This window comes from Choloepus didactylus, chromosome 6, assembly GCF_015220235.1.
Source record: "Choloepus didactylus isolate mChoDid1 chromosome 6, mChoDid1.pri, whole genome shotgun sequence".
In the NCBI taxonomy this organism is placed as follows: Eukaryota; Metazoa; Chordata; class Mammalia; order Pilosa; family Megalonychidae; genus Choloepus; species Choloepus didactylus.
The window spans coordinates 90,327,276-90,343,664 of NC_051312.1; the positions used below are offsets into that span (position 1 = coordinate 90,327,276).

Genomic DNA, 16,389 nt, shown 5'->3' on the forward strand with positions numbered 1-16,389 from the left:
GTAAAAATTTAAAATGCAACCAAATGGCATAGAACTATATTTCCATTTGTAATAATGCCATGAGGCACATCATCTTTCAGTCAGTGGTATAAATGCAGAGGTCTAGTGAAGTGTCCCATAGAGCAATGGGAAAACTGCTGCAGGGCTGAAGGTTTGTTACTTCAGCTAGGCATGCCCACAAGTATCCTTATCTTGGAAGCTATCAGTAAGTGAATCTTTAAGCACTTTTTCTTAAAAGGAAAGTAGAACATAGTCAAACTAAATAATTCCCAGCCTGGCCCACTATGTATGTTTTTGGTCTTATCCCCAGTTCCCTCTCTGTTCATATACTATGCTTAGACAAACCAAACATTTGTTTGTTTTCCAAATACATCACATTATCTCCTACCAGCATACCTATTGTTCATGCTATTCTGTTTATCTGGAATGCTTTCCCTAGCCAACTCGAGTATCAAAATTGTGGTTCTACATAAAACCCTTCCCTTATTGTCTAGAATGTTCCTCATAAACTTTCTTGATTTCCTGTTGTCTTAGTGTGCTCTTATAGCCTTTTGTAACACTATCTACAACTCTCTCTCTATAGCATCTCAGAAATGAAGTGCTTTCATATGGACTCTCATCTAATTTTAACAACAACCCAGGGAAATGGATAGTGTATTAGAATTATTCGTCTTACTCTCCTCTGAATTACTTTCAGTGTGGAAGGTGCCTTGCAGTAAATATTTCTTGAATTGAATTGAGAGGACAGTGCAAAAAGGATGTTCAGTTTTTGCAAATGCTATTAGGTAATCTGACACTCCACATTTTAGCCCATAGTTTTAACTTTAGATGCTCTGGCCAGGACAATCATTATTTCAGAGTCCCACAGGACCATAGCAAGCTATTAACTTCTGTACATGTTGTAATCCAAGGCACAGGCAGCAGTGCTGATGGGGTTGTGTTCTGGAGTAACAGCGAAGAGCATGCTTTAAAATGAGGAATTCCCATGGAAATTCAGGCAGGGGAGATCAACAAAATAAAAATGCAGAAGGTGGTGGCTGGGTGAGACAGGAAATGAACACCTTGTGAAGATTAGGCATTCCCCTGAGAGAGGGGAAATGTGGAAAATAAGTCAAAAGTAATTCTGCAACTATTTCATCGCTGACACTTGGAAATATATTGTTGTGTGTGTTGTTTTTAATGAAGTGTGCTTTTATAGTGCTGATGTTATTATCTGGATGAGGAAGTCTTCTCTAGTATTATTGTCATTTCAGCTTTCTACAACCAGCAAAATTAAAATACGGTAATATAATAAGACAGTGGGATAAAAAAGAAAACCAGATGACTCTGACATGTGACCCCAACCTGAACTTACTGCATTTCTGGTTTGCAGGGTATTTATGTACTCAAATCAGGAAAGAGGTTCAGTGTAATTCTTTGGGTGGGGGTGGGGGGGGACAGGGATAGAATAATATATTAGTTAACAGTAGGCTATGTCTCGGGTTACAGACTGTTAAATTATTAGAATATGTGAGATGAGTGTTTATCAGAGGAGATCCCCAGAGCATCAGTGAACTCCCCAGACAATCTCTTAACTCTCATATATTTGATTTTTTGGTAGGCAAAGGATGGGGAGAGGAGGATGCAAGAGTGTTTGGAGTAGAGTGATTTGTGGGGTATTTTGATTTTATGAAGAAATAAATGGATGGGAAGAGTAAGAAAACTGTTTTTAGGTAGGTGTGAAATTACTTTAACCTCCCCAAAGCATCTTTTTATGATAGTTCTCTAGACAATTTTCTAAGGATAACCTTGATGTCCTGGAAAACAGTATCATTGTAAAACTAATTTATGTCACTCTTTTAGCCAGAAAGTTCTATTAACTGCCATATTTTTAAACCTCTCCACTGTGGTAATTTGCCATTAATAAGGATGATCCGCCGGGTTGGGTTGGGGTGGCCAGCAAAGGCATGCTTGGGCAGATGGTCCTTAAACACCTGAGCCACTGAGTACAGAAGAGGTTAGGTGCTATCCAAGCAAAGACTGGGTGCAAAAGAAGGACATGTACATAGGCACAAAACGGAAATGGCACCTTTCTGTTAACCAGAGCTTTCAGTTCCTCAGACTGATTGGTAAATGAATTTACTTTTAGGCATAGATAAAAGGATAAGATAAGTTTATAAGGCAAGCTTTAATCTAAGTAAAAATTAAAATTACTTTAAAAGATTATTATTTTTAAGTAGTTAGTATCAAAATACACTTATTCATTTCTTCAAAGATAGTATCTTTAAAGTGTTTTAGGTTACAGATTGGTTATAATAAATATAGGATTAATTTGGCTTAAACATATAGTCACTTCCACGTATAACTATCTAACAAGGATAAACTGTTGGCTTTTAAATAATAAGAATTTCAAATTCTAACTTAGGAAAGGAGAAAATATGGCGTTCCCATTTCACTCTTCTGAAAGAACCTTAGCATCGGACACACATCAAACTACTTTAGTTCCCATCTCTAGCCTTAGTGCATTGATCTGACAAATAAAAATAGTGAGTTCACAGAAATATGAAGAACGAAAGAGAGAATTTATGCAAAATGACCTTTGTGTATATAGTCACTAGGTAAACGTTTGTATACTGAGTAAATGAACATAGTTGTCACAACATAAATTTTTTCCCTTCTACCTGAACTCATTGATCTTATTTCATTCCAGTAGAAATGAGACTCATAGGATTTTAGAATTTGAAAAGTTCCTAGCTTTGAATTAGGGTAGGATTTCTTAAATAAGTCACAAAAAACATAGACCGTAAAAGGAACAATCCATAAATTTGATTGCTTCCAATAACATGAACAAACAAAACACCACTAGTTTACAACAAAAAGACAGAAGGAAGGGAGGGAAGGAGGGAGGAAGGGAGGCAGGAAAATGGGGTGGGGGTGGGGGGGCAAGCCACAGATCAGGAGAAGATATTTGTAGCACATAGGTTAACCAAGGTTCAGTATCCAGAATATATAAAGAGCCTTTATATATCTTATAAGAAGGAAAGCAATCAACCTGGAAGAAATATGAAATATGGTCATAATATGTAAAGAAGCAGTTACAGAAGGAAAAACCCTAAATATCTAATAAGATAAGAACTCAGCCTCACTAGTAATTAGGAAAATGTAAATTAAAACTAGAGTGAGATACCATTTTACATCCATCAAAGGAGCAAAAATTAGAATGTCTCAGTATCAAATTTGGTGAGCACAAAGAGGAAAAGAAACTCTTATTCTCTACTTGTGAGAGTTTCAGGTAGTTTACCTATTTCACAGAGCAATTTGATGATATAGTTGATCTCCACAAACCTATTCACTCAACCTAACAACCCTACTCCTGGTTATATACTAGATACTAGTGTCTTGAGAAGCTTTTACTTAATATGCTTTCTATAAATAATACATACATACGTACATTCTTTAAGACTAGACATGTTTCATTGTATACATCCTCTCCTTCCTTTCTCATTAACACAGGGTTAATGTGGGTGTTTACCTTATGTCATAATTCATTATCATTTTCATACACCAGTTCTTGCTTCTTGATTGGTTTTAAATTTATAGTAGCAGTTCTCCATATTTCTTTTTCAGCAAAGATTGGTGTTAAAATGCCTAGAATTTTGAGTGCTACTCATTTGTATTGTTGGAAACATTTTTTAAAAGGCTTATAAAAGAATTAATTCTTCCCCTGCTGCTTGTTTGTAACTCCCATTAATATAAATGACGGCTCCCATGGGTAGAGAATCTAGTGATGAAATACTGTAAGTGTTAACTGTACTTAGTTATAGGAATTTACTGCAGAAAGTTAATTAAACACATGAATAATCATCTGGAGTATTTTATTATTTTAATTTGTATAAATATAAGGCTGGTAAGCTAATGAAAATTACAGGTCTCTTGGAATTTGAGTGTCACCAATAGTTAAATACTTTTAAATGTGTAGATGATGAATGAATTTATTGAGACAACTTCTGTTATAAACTATTCCATACAAGTAATATTTATTTTTGAGTATGTAGAAACACAATTTTGTCATATCTGGCTTAAAAAACTTGAGTTACTAGGAGGTCTTTAGAAGACTCCAACTAATATTGAATTTGCTAAATAGCATTGTATGTGAGACATAGAAGAATTTCTTTATTTTTTTATTTCTGCAAAAATCACAGAATGAGAGATTCATAAGCTGAATAGAAAGAAATTGGTTTAAGTGGCATGTCCTTTTTCTTCAGGGATTTCTGGGGGGAAATGATAGGTAGTGTTCCTTTCTAAGAGGATGCAAGTTGGTCATATTTTATTGAAAGAAGTGTCTCTTCACATTTTGTATAATTTTATCCAAACCCACCCTGTCTTCTTAGTGTGCAATTTGGAATAGATATTTAATTTTGTATTATTAAATGCTAATTCAAAATCAAGGTTCATGGTATTGGAATTACAAATACCACTGACTCAGTCATTCATCAGATACTTACTTAGTACCTACCATGTGCCAGACGCTGTTCTAGGTCTTGGCAATAATAGTAATGAGCAACAACAGCAATTTAAAAAATATGTACTCTTTTTAAAAGAATGGTCAGTTTAAAATCAATTTTCTGTAAATACTTCTGAGTGTCTACCATATGAATAGATTTTATACTAGAGGTTTTACAGTGCAAATGCAGACTAAGAAAGTGAGCATATCACCTAATTTGAGCTTATTATCTAATTTGAGGGATAGATGCAGAAAAAGCATTCAATAAAATTCAACACTTATTTAGAAAGGCCATTTAGGTTTTGTCTAGGAGCCCAAGCTCTGGAACCAGATGGCCTGAGTTTGAATCCAGACTCTTATTCATTGTATGTGTTAGGCAGAATTCAAAGATGGCCCTCAAGATTCCCACTCCCCTAAAGTATATATCTTGTATCCCTTTCTCTTTAGTGTGGGCAGGATTTATGAATATAATCTGATTTTGCCCCCTGTGATTTAAGATCCCTACTCAGTTGACTTTGAGTTAGTATAAGGACATTATCCTTAGTGAGCCTGAGCCTAATCTAATCAGAAACTTCTTTCAATTGAAATATGATGAATTTGCATCTTCTTAGAAAGGAACACTACCCTTCATTTCCCTTTACAAATCCCTGAAGAAAAATAAAAGAGACAAGAAGCAGTAACATATACTCATCTGCTAGCCTGGAAGAAAACAAACAGCTATGTTGTAAACTGCTTATGGAGGGGGCCACGTGAGTAGGACCTGAGGGCAGCCTCTAAGAGCCGAGGATGAAATCTGGCCAACAGCTAGCAAAAAACTACCCAAGTCCTGCAGCTGCAAGGAACTGAATTCTGTCAATAACCTGAATGAGCTTGGAAGGGGACCTTGAGCTCCACATGAGACCACAGCCTGGCTGACATCCTGATTTCAGCCTTGTTAGACCCTGAGAAGAGAATCTGACTAGTCCATGCCTGGACTTCGGAACTACAGAAAGTAGGAGAGAAGAAATGGGTGTTGTTTGAAGCTGCTAAGTTTGTGGTATTTTTTTAAGTCAGCAAAAGAAAGCAAATCATTGTATGACCTGGACAAGTTATTTAATCACTCTGTGCTTTAGTTTCATTGCCTATAAAGTGGAGATGATAATAGCACCCACTTCACAGTGTGTCTAGGTAGATTAAATGAGTTAATATATGTGAAGTATTTGTGGCACATGGTAATAGTAGTAGTAGTGTTAGTTATAAAAACTTATTGCAAACTAGAAACAGAAGGGAATTTCCTTAGAATACTAAAAAAAAAAAAAAAAATTATCACAAACCTATAGCAAGCAGTAGACAATGGTAAAACTTTATAAATATTCCCATTAAAGTCAGAAAGCAGATGAGGATCCTATTTATTATCTTTATAATTAAATATTTTACTGAAACTCCTGACCAATATAATCATATGAGAAAAAAAGATGAGCTTATATATTTGAGAAAAGGGGACAAAATTGTCATTATTTACAGATATATATGCTATATAGAGAATGTGCAAACTATTAGAAAATCAGTTAATTTGTTGGATATAAGGTCAACATGAAAAGCAGTTAGGTTCTATATGCCAGCAATAACCAAATAGAAAATGAACACAGATACATTAAATACCTAGCAATACATTTAAAAGAAAGTATGAAAGACCTTTATCAAAGAAAATTATAAAACATTGTAAAAGTGATAATGAAGAACCAAAAAGACCTGAATAAATGGATACACGCACAGGCATGTGTACACTCCTGGTTAAACTATTCCTTGTGCTACTCTGATTTGTTATAAAACCATTTGTAATATTTTTCTTTAAAAAAAAAACTTTTACGTTGTCCTTCCTTCTCCTTCCCTCTCTCCCTCCCTCCCTTCCTTCCTTTTAATGGGGACATATATACAACATAAACTTTCTATCCAACCACTCCAAAACATACTATTCAGTGGGATTAATCACATTAATAATGTAGCAGTACCTTCACGAACTTCCATTACTAAAACTTTCCAATCTCCCTAAACAGAAACCTTTTTCTCATTGTGCATTAACTCCCATTCTCTTCACCCCGCCCCTGGCAACCTGTACTCTACTTTCTGTCTCTATGAACTTGCATATTCTCTGGTATTTTTCTTTGTAGTTACAATGGGGCTTAAATTTTACATCCTAAATCTTTAACAAGCTTGTTTGCTTTGAAATCAATTCAACTTGAATAGTATACACAAACTATGTTCCTATACCCCTCCATCCCCCCACTTTTGTGTAGTTCTTGTCACAAATTACACATCTATACATTGTGAGTCCAAAACCAGTGATCTATCATTACATTTTATGCATTTGCGTTTTAGATCCTGTAGGAGGTAAAGAGTGGAGTTACAAACCAAAAATACAATAATACCAGAATTTTTATTTACCCATGTTTTTATCCTTTCTGCAGATCTTCATTTTGTCATGTGGCTTTGATCTATTGCCTATTGTCCTTTTCTTTCACCCTGAAGGACTCTCTTGAACATTTCTTGTGAGGCCTATCTAGTGGTGACAAAGTCTCTCAACTTTAGTTTATTTGGGAATGTCCTAATTGCTCCTTCCATTTTGAAAGACGGTTTTGCTGGATACAGAATTCTTGATTGGCAAATTTTTTCCTTTCAGCACTTTAAAGAAGTCATCCCACTGTGTTTTTGCCTTTGTGGTTTCTGATGAGAAACAAGCATTTAATCTTATGGAGGCTCCCTTGTATGTGACATGTTGCTTCTCTCTTGCAGCTTTCAGAATTCTCTTTATCATTGGCATTCAACATTTTGATTATAACATGCCCTTGTGTGGCTCTTCTTTACTTTATCCTGGTGCAAGTTCATTGAGTGTCTTGGATGTGTATGTTCATGAATTTTATTAATCTTGGGAAGTTTTCAACCATTATTTCTTTGAATATTCTCTCTGTTCCTTTCTTTCTTCTTCTTCTGGGACTCCCACAATGTGTATATTGGTATGCTGGATGGTATCCCACAGGTTCCTTAGGCTATATTGACTTTTCTTCATTCTTTCCTGTTTCTGCTCCTCAGATTGGAATATTTCAATTGTCTTTTCTTCAAGTTTACTGATTCTTTCTTCTGACAACTCCAGTTTGCTCTTGAATCCCCCCTAAGGGCATTATATATTTCTGTTTCTATATTCTTCAGCTGTTTCTGTGGTTTTCGTCTCTGTTTGGTTCTTTTTCATAATTTCCATCTCTATATTGATATTCTTTTTGTGTTCATCTGTTGTTTTCCTGATTTCCTTTAGCTCTTTGAGCATAGTTGTCACCTTTTTTGTTTTGTTTTGTTTTGTGTGGTCTGGTCCTCCTCATCGGTGGTTTCTAATGTTTTAATCTCCTTTTCCTGTGCTATTGCTTCCTGTTTCTTTGTATGTTTTGTAATCTCTTGTTGAAACTTGGACATTTGCTATGTTAGGGCATTATTACAGAAATTTAGGCTCTGAGGCATCTGATCCTTAAACTTGTATCCAGCTAGTGTTATGGCAGACCTTCCCTTGAATGCCAGGGGCAAACAAAAGTAAAAGAAGAAAGAAAATGCCTTTCTCAGTTGTTGCAGACTGACCTGTGGGAATGCTATCCCTCAGAGTTTATCCATACAGTAAGTTTAGAGAATAGCTCCAGACCAAAGTGTACGGTTTTCCTGATCCTTTCTGAGCATGTGTCTTGTCTTGGGTATCCATGTGTTGCCCTAGTAATTCCCCCATCTTGATCAGGGCAGGGCCATTTAAAAATTATTTTTGTAGTTGAAATAATCCATTACTGGATTTTGTAAATTGTAAACATATTTTCTCCCATGTGCTGAGTATCATCAGTTGCTCTCTACCAATAACCAAAGAGAAGAATTTAGGTCCATAATGGCTGACTAAAAGTATGCAAATGACAATTCTAGATCTGCAGCAAAGAAATAGAAGAAATATATTACACCAAATTTTAAAATGCAAGTGTTAAAAGAGAAGTAGTAAGAAAACATAGGGTAATAATCAGTAGGTTAGAAGAGATTGGTAGAAGTCATTTGACATTAATAAGGATATCGTAAATATTACTGTAGCCCTAGGAAGATTGATCAACAATTATATGAAAATATATTAGAAACGAGTTTGTCTAAAAGTAATAGGATGTCTAAATATTTTTTGAAGATATTTTTATCTTGAAAATCTTGGGAGAACTCCTTCCTACCAAGATTCAATAAAAAGATTCTTCCTTTTTATAAATTAATGAGTTAATCCTTTAGCACATAAATAGAAAATATAAGGAACCCCATCCCTAGTTAAAAGATAAATAGCCCAATAAAAAATTAACAAAGAATATTATACCAGTCAGGGTTCAGTGAGGAAAGCAGAATCACTATGGCATAAGGGATTTATTATAGGAATAAAGACCTTTCACAGTTGTGGGAGAAGCAAGAGTCTATCTATCTAACCATTTTTGTGTGGTACAGAAACATATGTTTGAACCCATCATTTAATTAAGTAGAATTCATAAAACAAATTATTCTTACCTCTGGTAGAAGAGTGTGCAGAATTTTGATGCCTAAATTCATATTATTCTTTCTTAGAAGTAGAATTCATAAAACAAATTATTCTTACCTCTGGTAGAAGAGTGTGCAGAATTTTGATGCCTAAATTCATATTATTCTTTCTTAGGATATTAATCATACTCAACCCTCAAATTATGACATATATGTGTACCTAGTCTAGGATGTAATAATTTGAATAAACCATGGGGTTAAGCCTATGGACTTCTGGTGTAAAACCTGAGCTAGAATCATAGCTCTCAGCCTTCTCACCCTAACCTTGGGCAAATAACTTCCCCAAGCTTCAGTTTTGGGAGAACGGTGTCAGTTTAGTTTTTCTGTATGTAATGGAAACTTCAAATTAACAATGACTTAAACATATAAACTTTTCTTATTGCACATAAAAATCCAGAATCAGTAATCCAAAGCTGGTATGGCAGTTCTGTAAATGCATCAGAGAATCTAGGCTCCTTCAAACCTTCTGATCTGCCATCCCGAGGGTGTGGCCTGCATGGTCCAAGAGGGTCATTGGACTGTCAGTCATTATTCAACAAGCAGGAAAATGGGCATACCTCCTTCTTACAGGAAGAATGGGGAATATGGTTTTTCTGGGTGGTCTGTTAAAATTCAGGGATCCTATTAATCACAGAAGAGAGGAATGGGTGTAGGGGTATGTACCAGTTTGTATGTATTATGTCCCCCAGAAAAAGCCATGTTCCTTGATGCAGTCTTGTGGGGGCAAACATATTAATGGGGATTAAGTTGGAACCTTTGTATTAGGTTGTTTCCATGGACATGCACCCCATCCAAGTGTAGGTAATGACTAATTGGATAGTTTCCATGGAAGTGTGGCCCTGCCCATTCTGCTTGGGCCTTGATTAGTTCACTGGAGCACTATATAAGCTCAGACAGAAGGAGCGAGCTTGCTACAGCCAAGAGGGACACTTTGAAGAATTCACAGAAGCTGAGAGAATAGCTGCAGATGAGAGATGGTTGGAAGATGGCCATTAAAATTAAAGTATAAAAATTTTAAAGTACAAACCATAATGACAAAAAAAGAGAAAAAAAATTTTAATGTATTTCAATAAAACTGAATTTAATTTAAAAAAAAAGAAAAAACATTTAAATCAGAGGACTTACACAGAATTTGGAACAACTCATCAAAGATGTTCAAACAAATCTCCTAAATAACTTCAATGAGATGGTTAAAGCAGTAAAGGATATCAAGAAGACACTAGAAGAGCAAAAAGAAGAGTTTGAAAGAATAAATAGAAAAATAGCAGATCTTTTGAAATGAATGATACTTTAAATCAAATTTAAAATATACCAGAGACAAATAACAGCAAATTTGAAGAGGCAGAAGAAAGAAAAGTGAGCTAAAGGCAGACAACCAAATTTGAACACACAAAAGAACAAATGAAGGAGAAAATGGAAAAACTTGTGTTAAATCTCAGGGAAATGATCAACAGTACAAAGCACACAAATATAAGAATCATAGATGTTGCAGAAGGAGAAAAGAAGAGTAAAAGACCAGGAAGATTATTTGAGGAAATAATTTCAGAAAATTTCCCATAAGCCCAACATACTCCAATGAAGAATAAATCCAAATAGACCCACTCCAAGACACAAACTAATCAGATTTCCAAATGCTGAACAGAAGGAGAGAATCCTGGAAGCAGAATTCACCACATACAAGGGAAGCCATGTAAGACTAAGCGCTGACTATTCATCAGGCACCCTGGAGGCTGGAAGACAGTGGTACAATATATTTAAGATTCTGAGAGAGAAAAAATGCCAGCCAAGAATTCTTTATCCAGCAAAGCTGTCCTTCAAAAGTGAGGGAAAGTTTAAGTTTCCACAGATAAACAAATGCTGAGAGAATCTGTTAACCGGAGGCCTACCCTGAAAGAAATACTAAAGGGAGTTCTGGTGGCTGGGGGGTGGAGGACAGGAGAGAGAGGCTTGGAGGAGAGTATAGAAATAATGATTATCAGTAAGGATAATTAAAAGGATAAAAAGAGAGAAAAATACTAAATCTAACAAAGAAAAGCCAAGGGATAAAATGGTTAAAGTAAGGATGGATTTTACAGTAATAATATTGAATGTTAATGGATTAAACTCTCTTATCAAAAGACACAGACTCGGAAATGGATAGAAAAATATGATCCACCTATAAGCTTGTGGTGGTTTGGAACTGTTATGGATCACAGAAGAGCCATGATCTTTTAATCCAATCTTGTTGGGTGGAACCTTTTGATTGAGTGTTTCCATGGAGATGTGACTCACTCAACTGTGGGTAAGACCTTTGATTAAATTATGTCCATGTAGGTGTGGACCCTACCCATTCAAGGTGGGTCTTGATATGTTCACAGGAGTGCTTAAGTGAGCTCAAGAACTGACACAGATGCTGATGCTTGGAGACACTTGGAGATTAAAAGCTAAGACATGAAGCCCAGAGTCTGCCTGGAGAAGCTAAGAGAGGACTCCCAAACACTTAGAGAGAAATGCCCCAGGAGAACCAAGCAGAGAGCTGAGAGGAGCTAATAGAGACAGAAGCTCAGAGACATTTTGGAGAAAGCCATTTTGAAATGCAACCTGAGAACAAAGGACCAACAGACACCAGCTACATGCCTTCCCAGATGACAGAGGTGTCCCGGACGCCATTGGCCTTTTTTCAGTGAAGGTATCCTCATGTTGTGCCTTCTTTGGACACTTTTATCACCTTATAATTGTAAATTTGTAACCTAGAAAACCCCCTTTATAGGAGCCGATCTGTTTCTGGTAGTTTGCATAATGGCAGCTCTAGCAAACCAGAACAATGCTGTTTACTAGAGACTCGTTTTAGACCCAATGATAAAAATAGGTTGAAAGTGAATATATAGAAAAAGATATTCCATGAAAGCAATAACTGAAAAAAAAGCTGGAGTAGCTATGCTAATATCAGATAAAATAGACTTTAAATGCAGAAATGTTATAGGAGACAAGAAGGACACTATATATTAATAAAAAGGGCAATTCACCAAGAAGAAAAAACAATCGTAAATATTTACGCACCTAATCAAGGTGTAATGAAGTACATGAGGCAAACATTGACAAAACTGAAGGGACTAATAGACGTTTCTAGAAAAATAGTCATGAGACTTCAACACATCACTGTCTTCAATAGATAGAACATCTAGACAGAGGATCAATAAGGAAATAGAGAACCTAAATAATGTGATAAATGAATTAGACCTAACAGATACATATATAGATCTTTGCACCCCAAAACGGCAGGATGTACATTCTTCTCAAGTGTTCATGAAACATTCTCTAGAATAGACCATAGGCTGGGGCTCAAAACAAGTCTTAATAAATTTAAAGAGATAGAAATTATTCAAAGCAGTTTCTCTGATCATAATGGAATGAAGTTGGAAATCAGTAAGCACCAGAGAACTAGAACTTTCACAAATATATGGAGGTTAAACAACATGCTCTTAAACAGCTGATCAGAGAAGAAATTGCAAGATAAATTAATAAATATCTTGAGAAGAATGAAAATGAAAATACAGCATATCACAACTTATGAGATGCAGCAAAGGCAGTGCTAAGAGGGAAATTTGTAGCCCTAAACACCTACATTAAAAATCAGAAAGAGCTAAAACGAAGGACATAATTGAACAACTCGAGAAACTAGAGAAAGAGCAGCAAATAATCCCAAAGCAAGCAGAAGAAGACAAAAACAAAGATTAAAGTGGAAATAAATGAAATGGAGAACAAACAATAAAGAGAATCAGTAAAACCAGAAGCTGATCCTTTGAGAAGATCAATAAACTCAATAAACCTTTAGCTAGACTCACAAAGTTGAAAAGAGAGAAGAGACAAATAAATAAAATCAGAAATGAGAAGGGGGTTGTGCTAGTTTGGATATATTATGTCCCACCAAAAGCCATATTCTTTGATGCAGTCTTTTTTTTTTTTTTTTTTTTTTTTTTTTTAAGGTAGAACCAAGTTTATTAATGACAGCCTTTATGACAACCACTCTCAAGTGTAAAAAATAAAGGGTGATTAAAATTTATAATTCACTTGGACTTGGTGTTTGGCCTTTCACTGGATGTGCCTAAGGGTGGGGATATCGTCTGATTCTGAATTAACTGGTCAAGTGGAGTTCACCGGAGAATGAGGTAATAAACAAAAAAAGACAAACATGCCTATTGGAGAGCTCAAGTCTTCTCCATGATGGCATGAAATTACAAAACAACTGTGGTGTGGGAAGAGATGAAATGAGATAATCGTACAGCTGGAATATGGATTAAACATCTCTAACTATACAGACACACAAGCACACGTGCACAGTCAGACACACACCCAAACTGTGGAGACTAGATTTTAAAAGAATTGTTGTCCTGTATCTGAGCACAATGACACAGCCATCAGCTGCAGTGAGGCCACATGGGGCTGAAATGGAAAACCTTGCTAAATTTCCACCAAGCATGCTAGCTAGCTGCCCAGTTATGTGCTGTAAAATATGCCTGTGGTTTTCCCAGCATTCCACAGACTAGTATCTGCTCCCCAGGAGAGCAATATCTGGTGGACATATTCAGGGGATACCAGTTGGAGGAAAATCTGGGGGCAAATCTTGCCCCAGTTAGTGGAGCAGGGGCAGGGGCAGCAGCACCAGTGCCAGGCAAGTGGTTTCCCACTTTGTGTCACAGACATTTGCCCCAGCTTAATGTACTCCCCTCCAAAGTGTTTGTGCTTTGTTAACTACTCTGATGGTTAGTCTACAATAAGAGAACAGAAGGAGCTGGGGTCATGCGTTCTTTTAATAAAGGCAAACTAAAACAGGAAAGGAAAAAAAAAAGGAAGCTTTTGAATTGGGTTTAGTTCCATTCAAAGAGAAAGAGGGAGAGGGTGCAGGAGGCCACGAGGCTCAACCCTGTAACAAGTCTGCTGAGTCCATGGAAGCATTTGCAATGGCACAGCTGGTCTCTTCCTGCCACGACCGCATAAAGGCCATGAGCCCAGGAAATAAATGCTGACCAAAAACATTTTCAAATGTTCGTAGGAAGGATGGCAGGAAAGGGAGATGGTGGATTGATTCACAGGGCATGCAGGTAGGATTACACAAAAGAAAAACAGTCGAGCTGAGTACGAGAACATTTTAAAATATAAGAGAAACTGAATCATAGCTTTCACCTTTGGGAGACAAAACAAAACCTACAAGAAACAAAAACCCCAACACAGAGTATTCCAGAGTTTCCAAAGAATCCGACAACCAGTTGGGGGGGTAAGAAGGGGGTTGGCTAATACCTCATTTTTTTTCTCCTTGCATTTCATTGATAAAGCTCAGGTCTGCTTAGAAAAAGGTCCTGCTAAAATACAGCATGAGGAAGTGTTTCAACACCCTGGCTCAGTGCACATGGAATACACAACGTCCCTTACAAGGAGACACTCCAGAGTAGACCAAGTGTGCCCTTTACAAGTTACTTATTCAATGCGATTACCTCAAAATATGAACTCAAAGACAAGCTGGTTTCTTCTTGGGATGACAGTTGTAACAGCTGCTTGAATCACATTGTGGAGGGAGGTCCCCAAACACGCTCCCAGTTAAGAGACTGAGTTTTAGAAAAGATGTACTTCCTCAGGCTGCGGCACAGAAGCCAGTCCCTTCAAGTTGTGACTTCTGTCAGCCCTCCAATTGCACAGGTAGAGAACATGGTATTTCCTACAAATCCAAGGGTATTCTGTTTCCATGTAAGCACATCAGCGTCCCCCACCCTTTTTTTTTGGGTAAGTTTCCAACGTTCCATAAATCCATGGCTACAGTAGATTCACGGTGCAATGACTTTCATAATGGTTATTTTTCTTTTTAAATTCGTCAGTGAGCAGCAGCATTTCCCAGTTTTATCCCCCCTCCCCCCCAAAACAAAAAACAAACAAACAAAAAAAACACAAGTTCTTTGCAGCTCAGCCAGGTGGGATGGCAGGATGCCTCTGTGACCAGGGTCCCTGCAGCTTGGATGTCAGCTCAGCATGCTGGACGAGCAGGAAGGCAAGGGTCTGTCCAGTGTCTTGCAGCAGCTGTTGCAGGGGCTTTACCAGCTAGCCCTGACAGCTTCAATGTCACTAACCAAATTCTGGGCCAGGCATATCCCAAAAATTGGCTTTTGCCTGGCATCATAGCCACACTGAGTGTTGATTACATCTTCTGCAGGATCTTTAGTACAGCAGGAGAACGGCACGCCGCATCGCTCTCGACTTGCGTTGGAATCTGTGCAATTGAAGTAAATATTTAGGTTCCAATCATCAGCTCCAAAAGCCCCACAGCACTGCCAATATTCCTGGGTGAAGTCTATGAGGTTTTGCAAATCAATATCATCCCTGTACGCTCTGATGTTGTTGTTTATAAAGAAATACAGCTGGTCTTTGATCCAGTCTTTGAAAACAAACGCCAGGACCCCAGCAGTGAGCTCCAGGAAGAAAATAATTCCCAGGAACACAGAAAAAAACTTGAGAAGGAAAGTGTTTTCCCGTAGAGCTCCAATGCACCCTGCGAATCCCAAAATGAACATCACTCCTCCCACCACAAGGAAGAGCCAAACTGGGTCAAAGCCGCCGAGGTCGGTGATGGAAGAGATGTTGGACAGAACGCCTTTTTCATTCCATGCCCACAGTCCAATTCCAAGAAATGCTATTCCCAAAAACCAAAATATGACATTGAAGCCAAATATGAAATATTTGATGCAACAACTGACTTCAGGACCCTTGTAGTGCTTCCCGGACATCCTCTGGGTTCATGAAGACACTTGCCCCGGCAGCCCGAGTTTGGAGCCCAGGAGCACCGTTGCTCGGAGCGGCCCGGCGGGGAGCGGGGGCTCGCAGAGCCCTCGGGGCCGCAGCGCCGGCGGCCCGGGTTCAGCGGTGCGGGGGACCCACCGGCAGAGAGCGGCTCCCGCACCTCTAGCCCCACGCGTGCCGAGGCCGCCGGAGCCGGGTGGCCGCAGGCGGGCAGGGTAGCCGCGCGCTGCAAGCCTGGAGCCTCGCTGAAGCTGGACCTGAGCACAAAGCGAGTGCCCTCGTCCGTCCGCCAGGCGGTCCGTGGGTCCGTCCCTGGGCCTACAACTCAATAAAAAGACAAACAATCCTATTATAAAATGGGCAAAAGGTATGAAAAGTCATTTTTCCAAAGAGGAAATACAAATGGGTAAAAAGCACATGAAGAGATGTTCATCTTCATTAGCTATTAAGGAAATGCAAATCAAAACCACAATGAGATATCATCTCATACCTGTAAGAATGGCCACTATTAAATAAACAGGAAACTACAGGTGTTGGAGAGGATGTGGAGAAATAGGAACACTTATTCACTC

At 37.8% G+C, this 16,389-nt stretch overlaps 2 protein-coding genes across 3 annotated transcripts in view; one reads left to right on the top strand and one right to left on the bottom strand.

Annotated features, from left to right (window-relative positions):
- UVRAG (UV radiation resistance associated) overlaps positions 1–16,389 on the top strand; it is a 421,213-nt gene that overhangs the window by 304,093 nt on the left and 100,731 nt on the right. The window lies entirely within an intron of this gene.
- On the bottom strand, positions 13,899–16,040 carry LOC119538023 (tetraspanin-5-like). Its single transcript, XM_037840713.1, has one exon. It carries the CDS (start codon positions 15,802–15,804, stop codon positions 15,115–15,117), a length of 690 nt encoding a protein of 229 aa, XP_037696641.1. The 5' UTR covers positions 15,805–16,040; the 3' UTR covers positions 13,899–15,114.

Excerpts from the sequence above, each read along its gene's own strand:
- LOC119538023 (XM_037840713.1), bottom strand. The coding sequence starts at position 15,804 with ATGTCCGGGAAGCACTACAAGGGTCCTGAAGTCAGTTGTTGCATCAAA.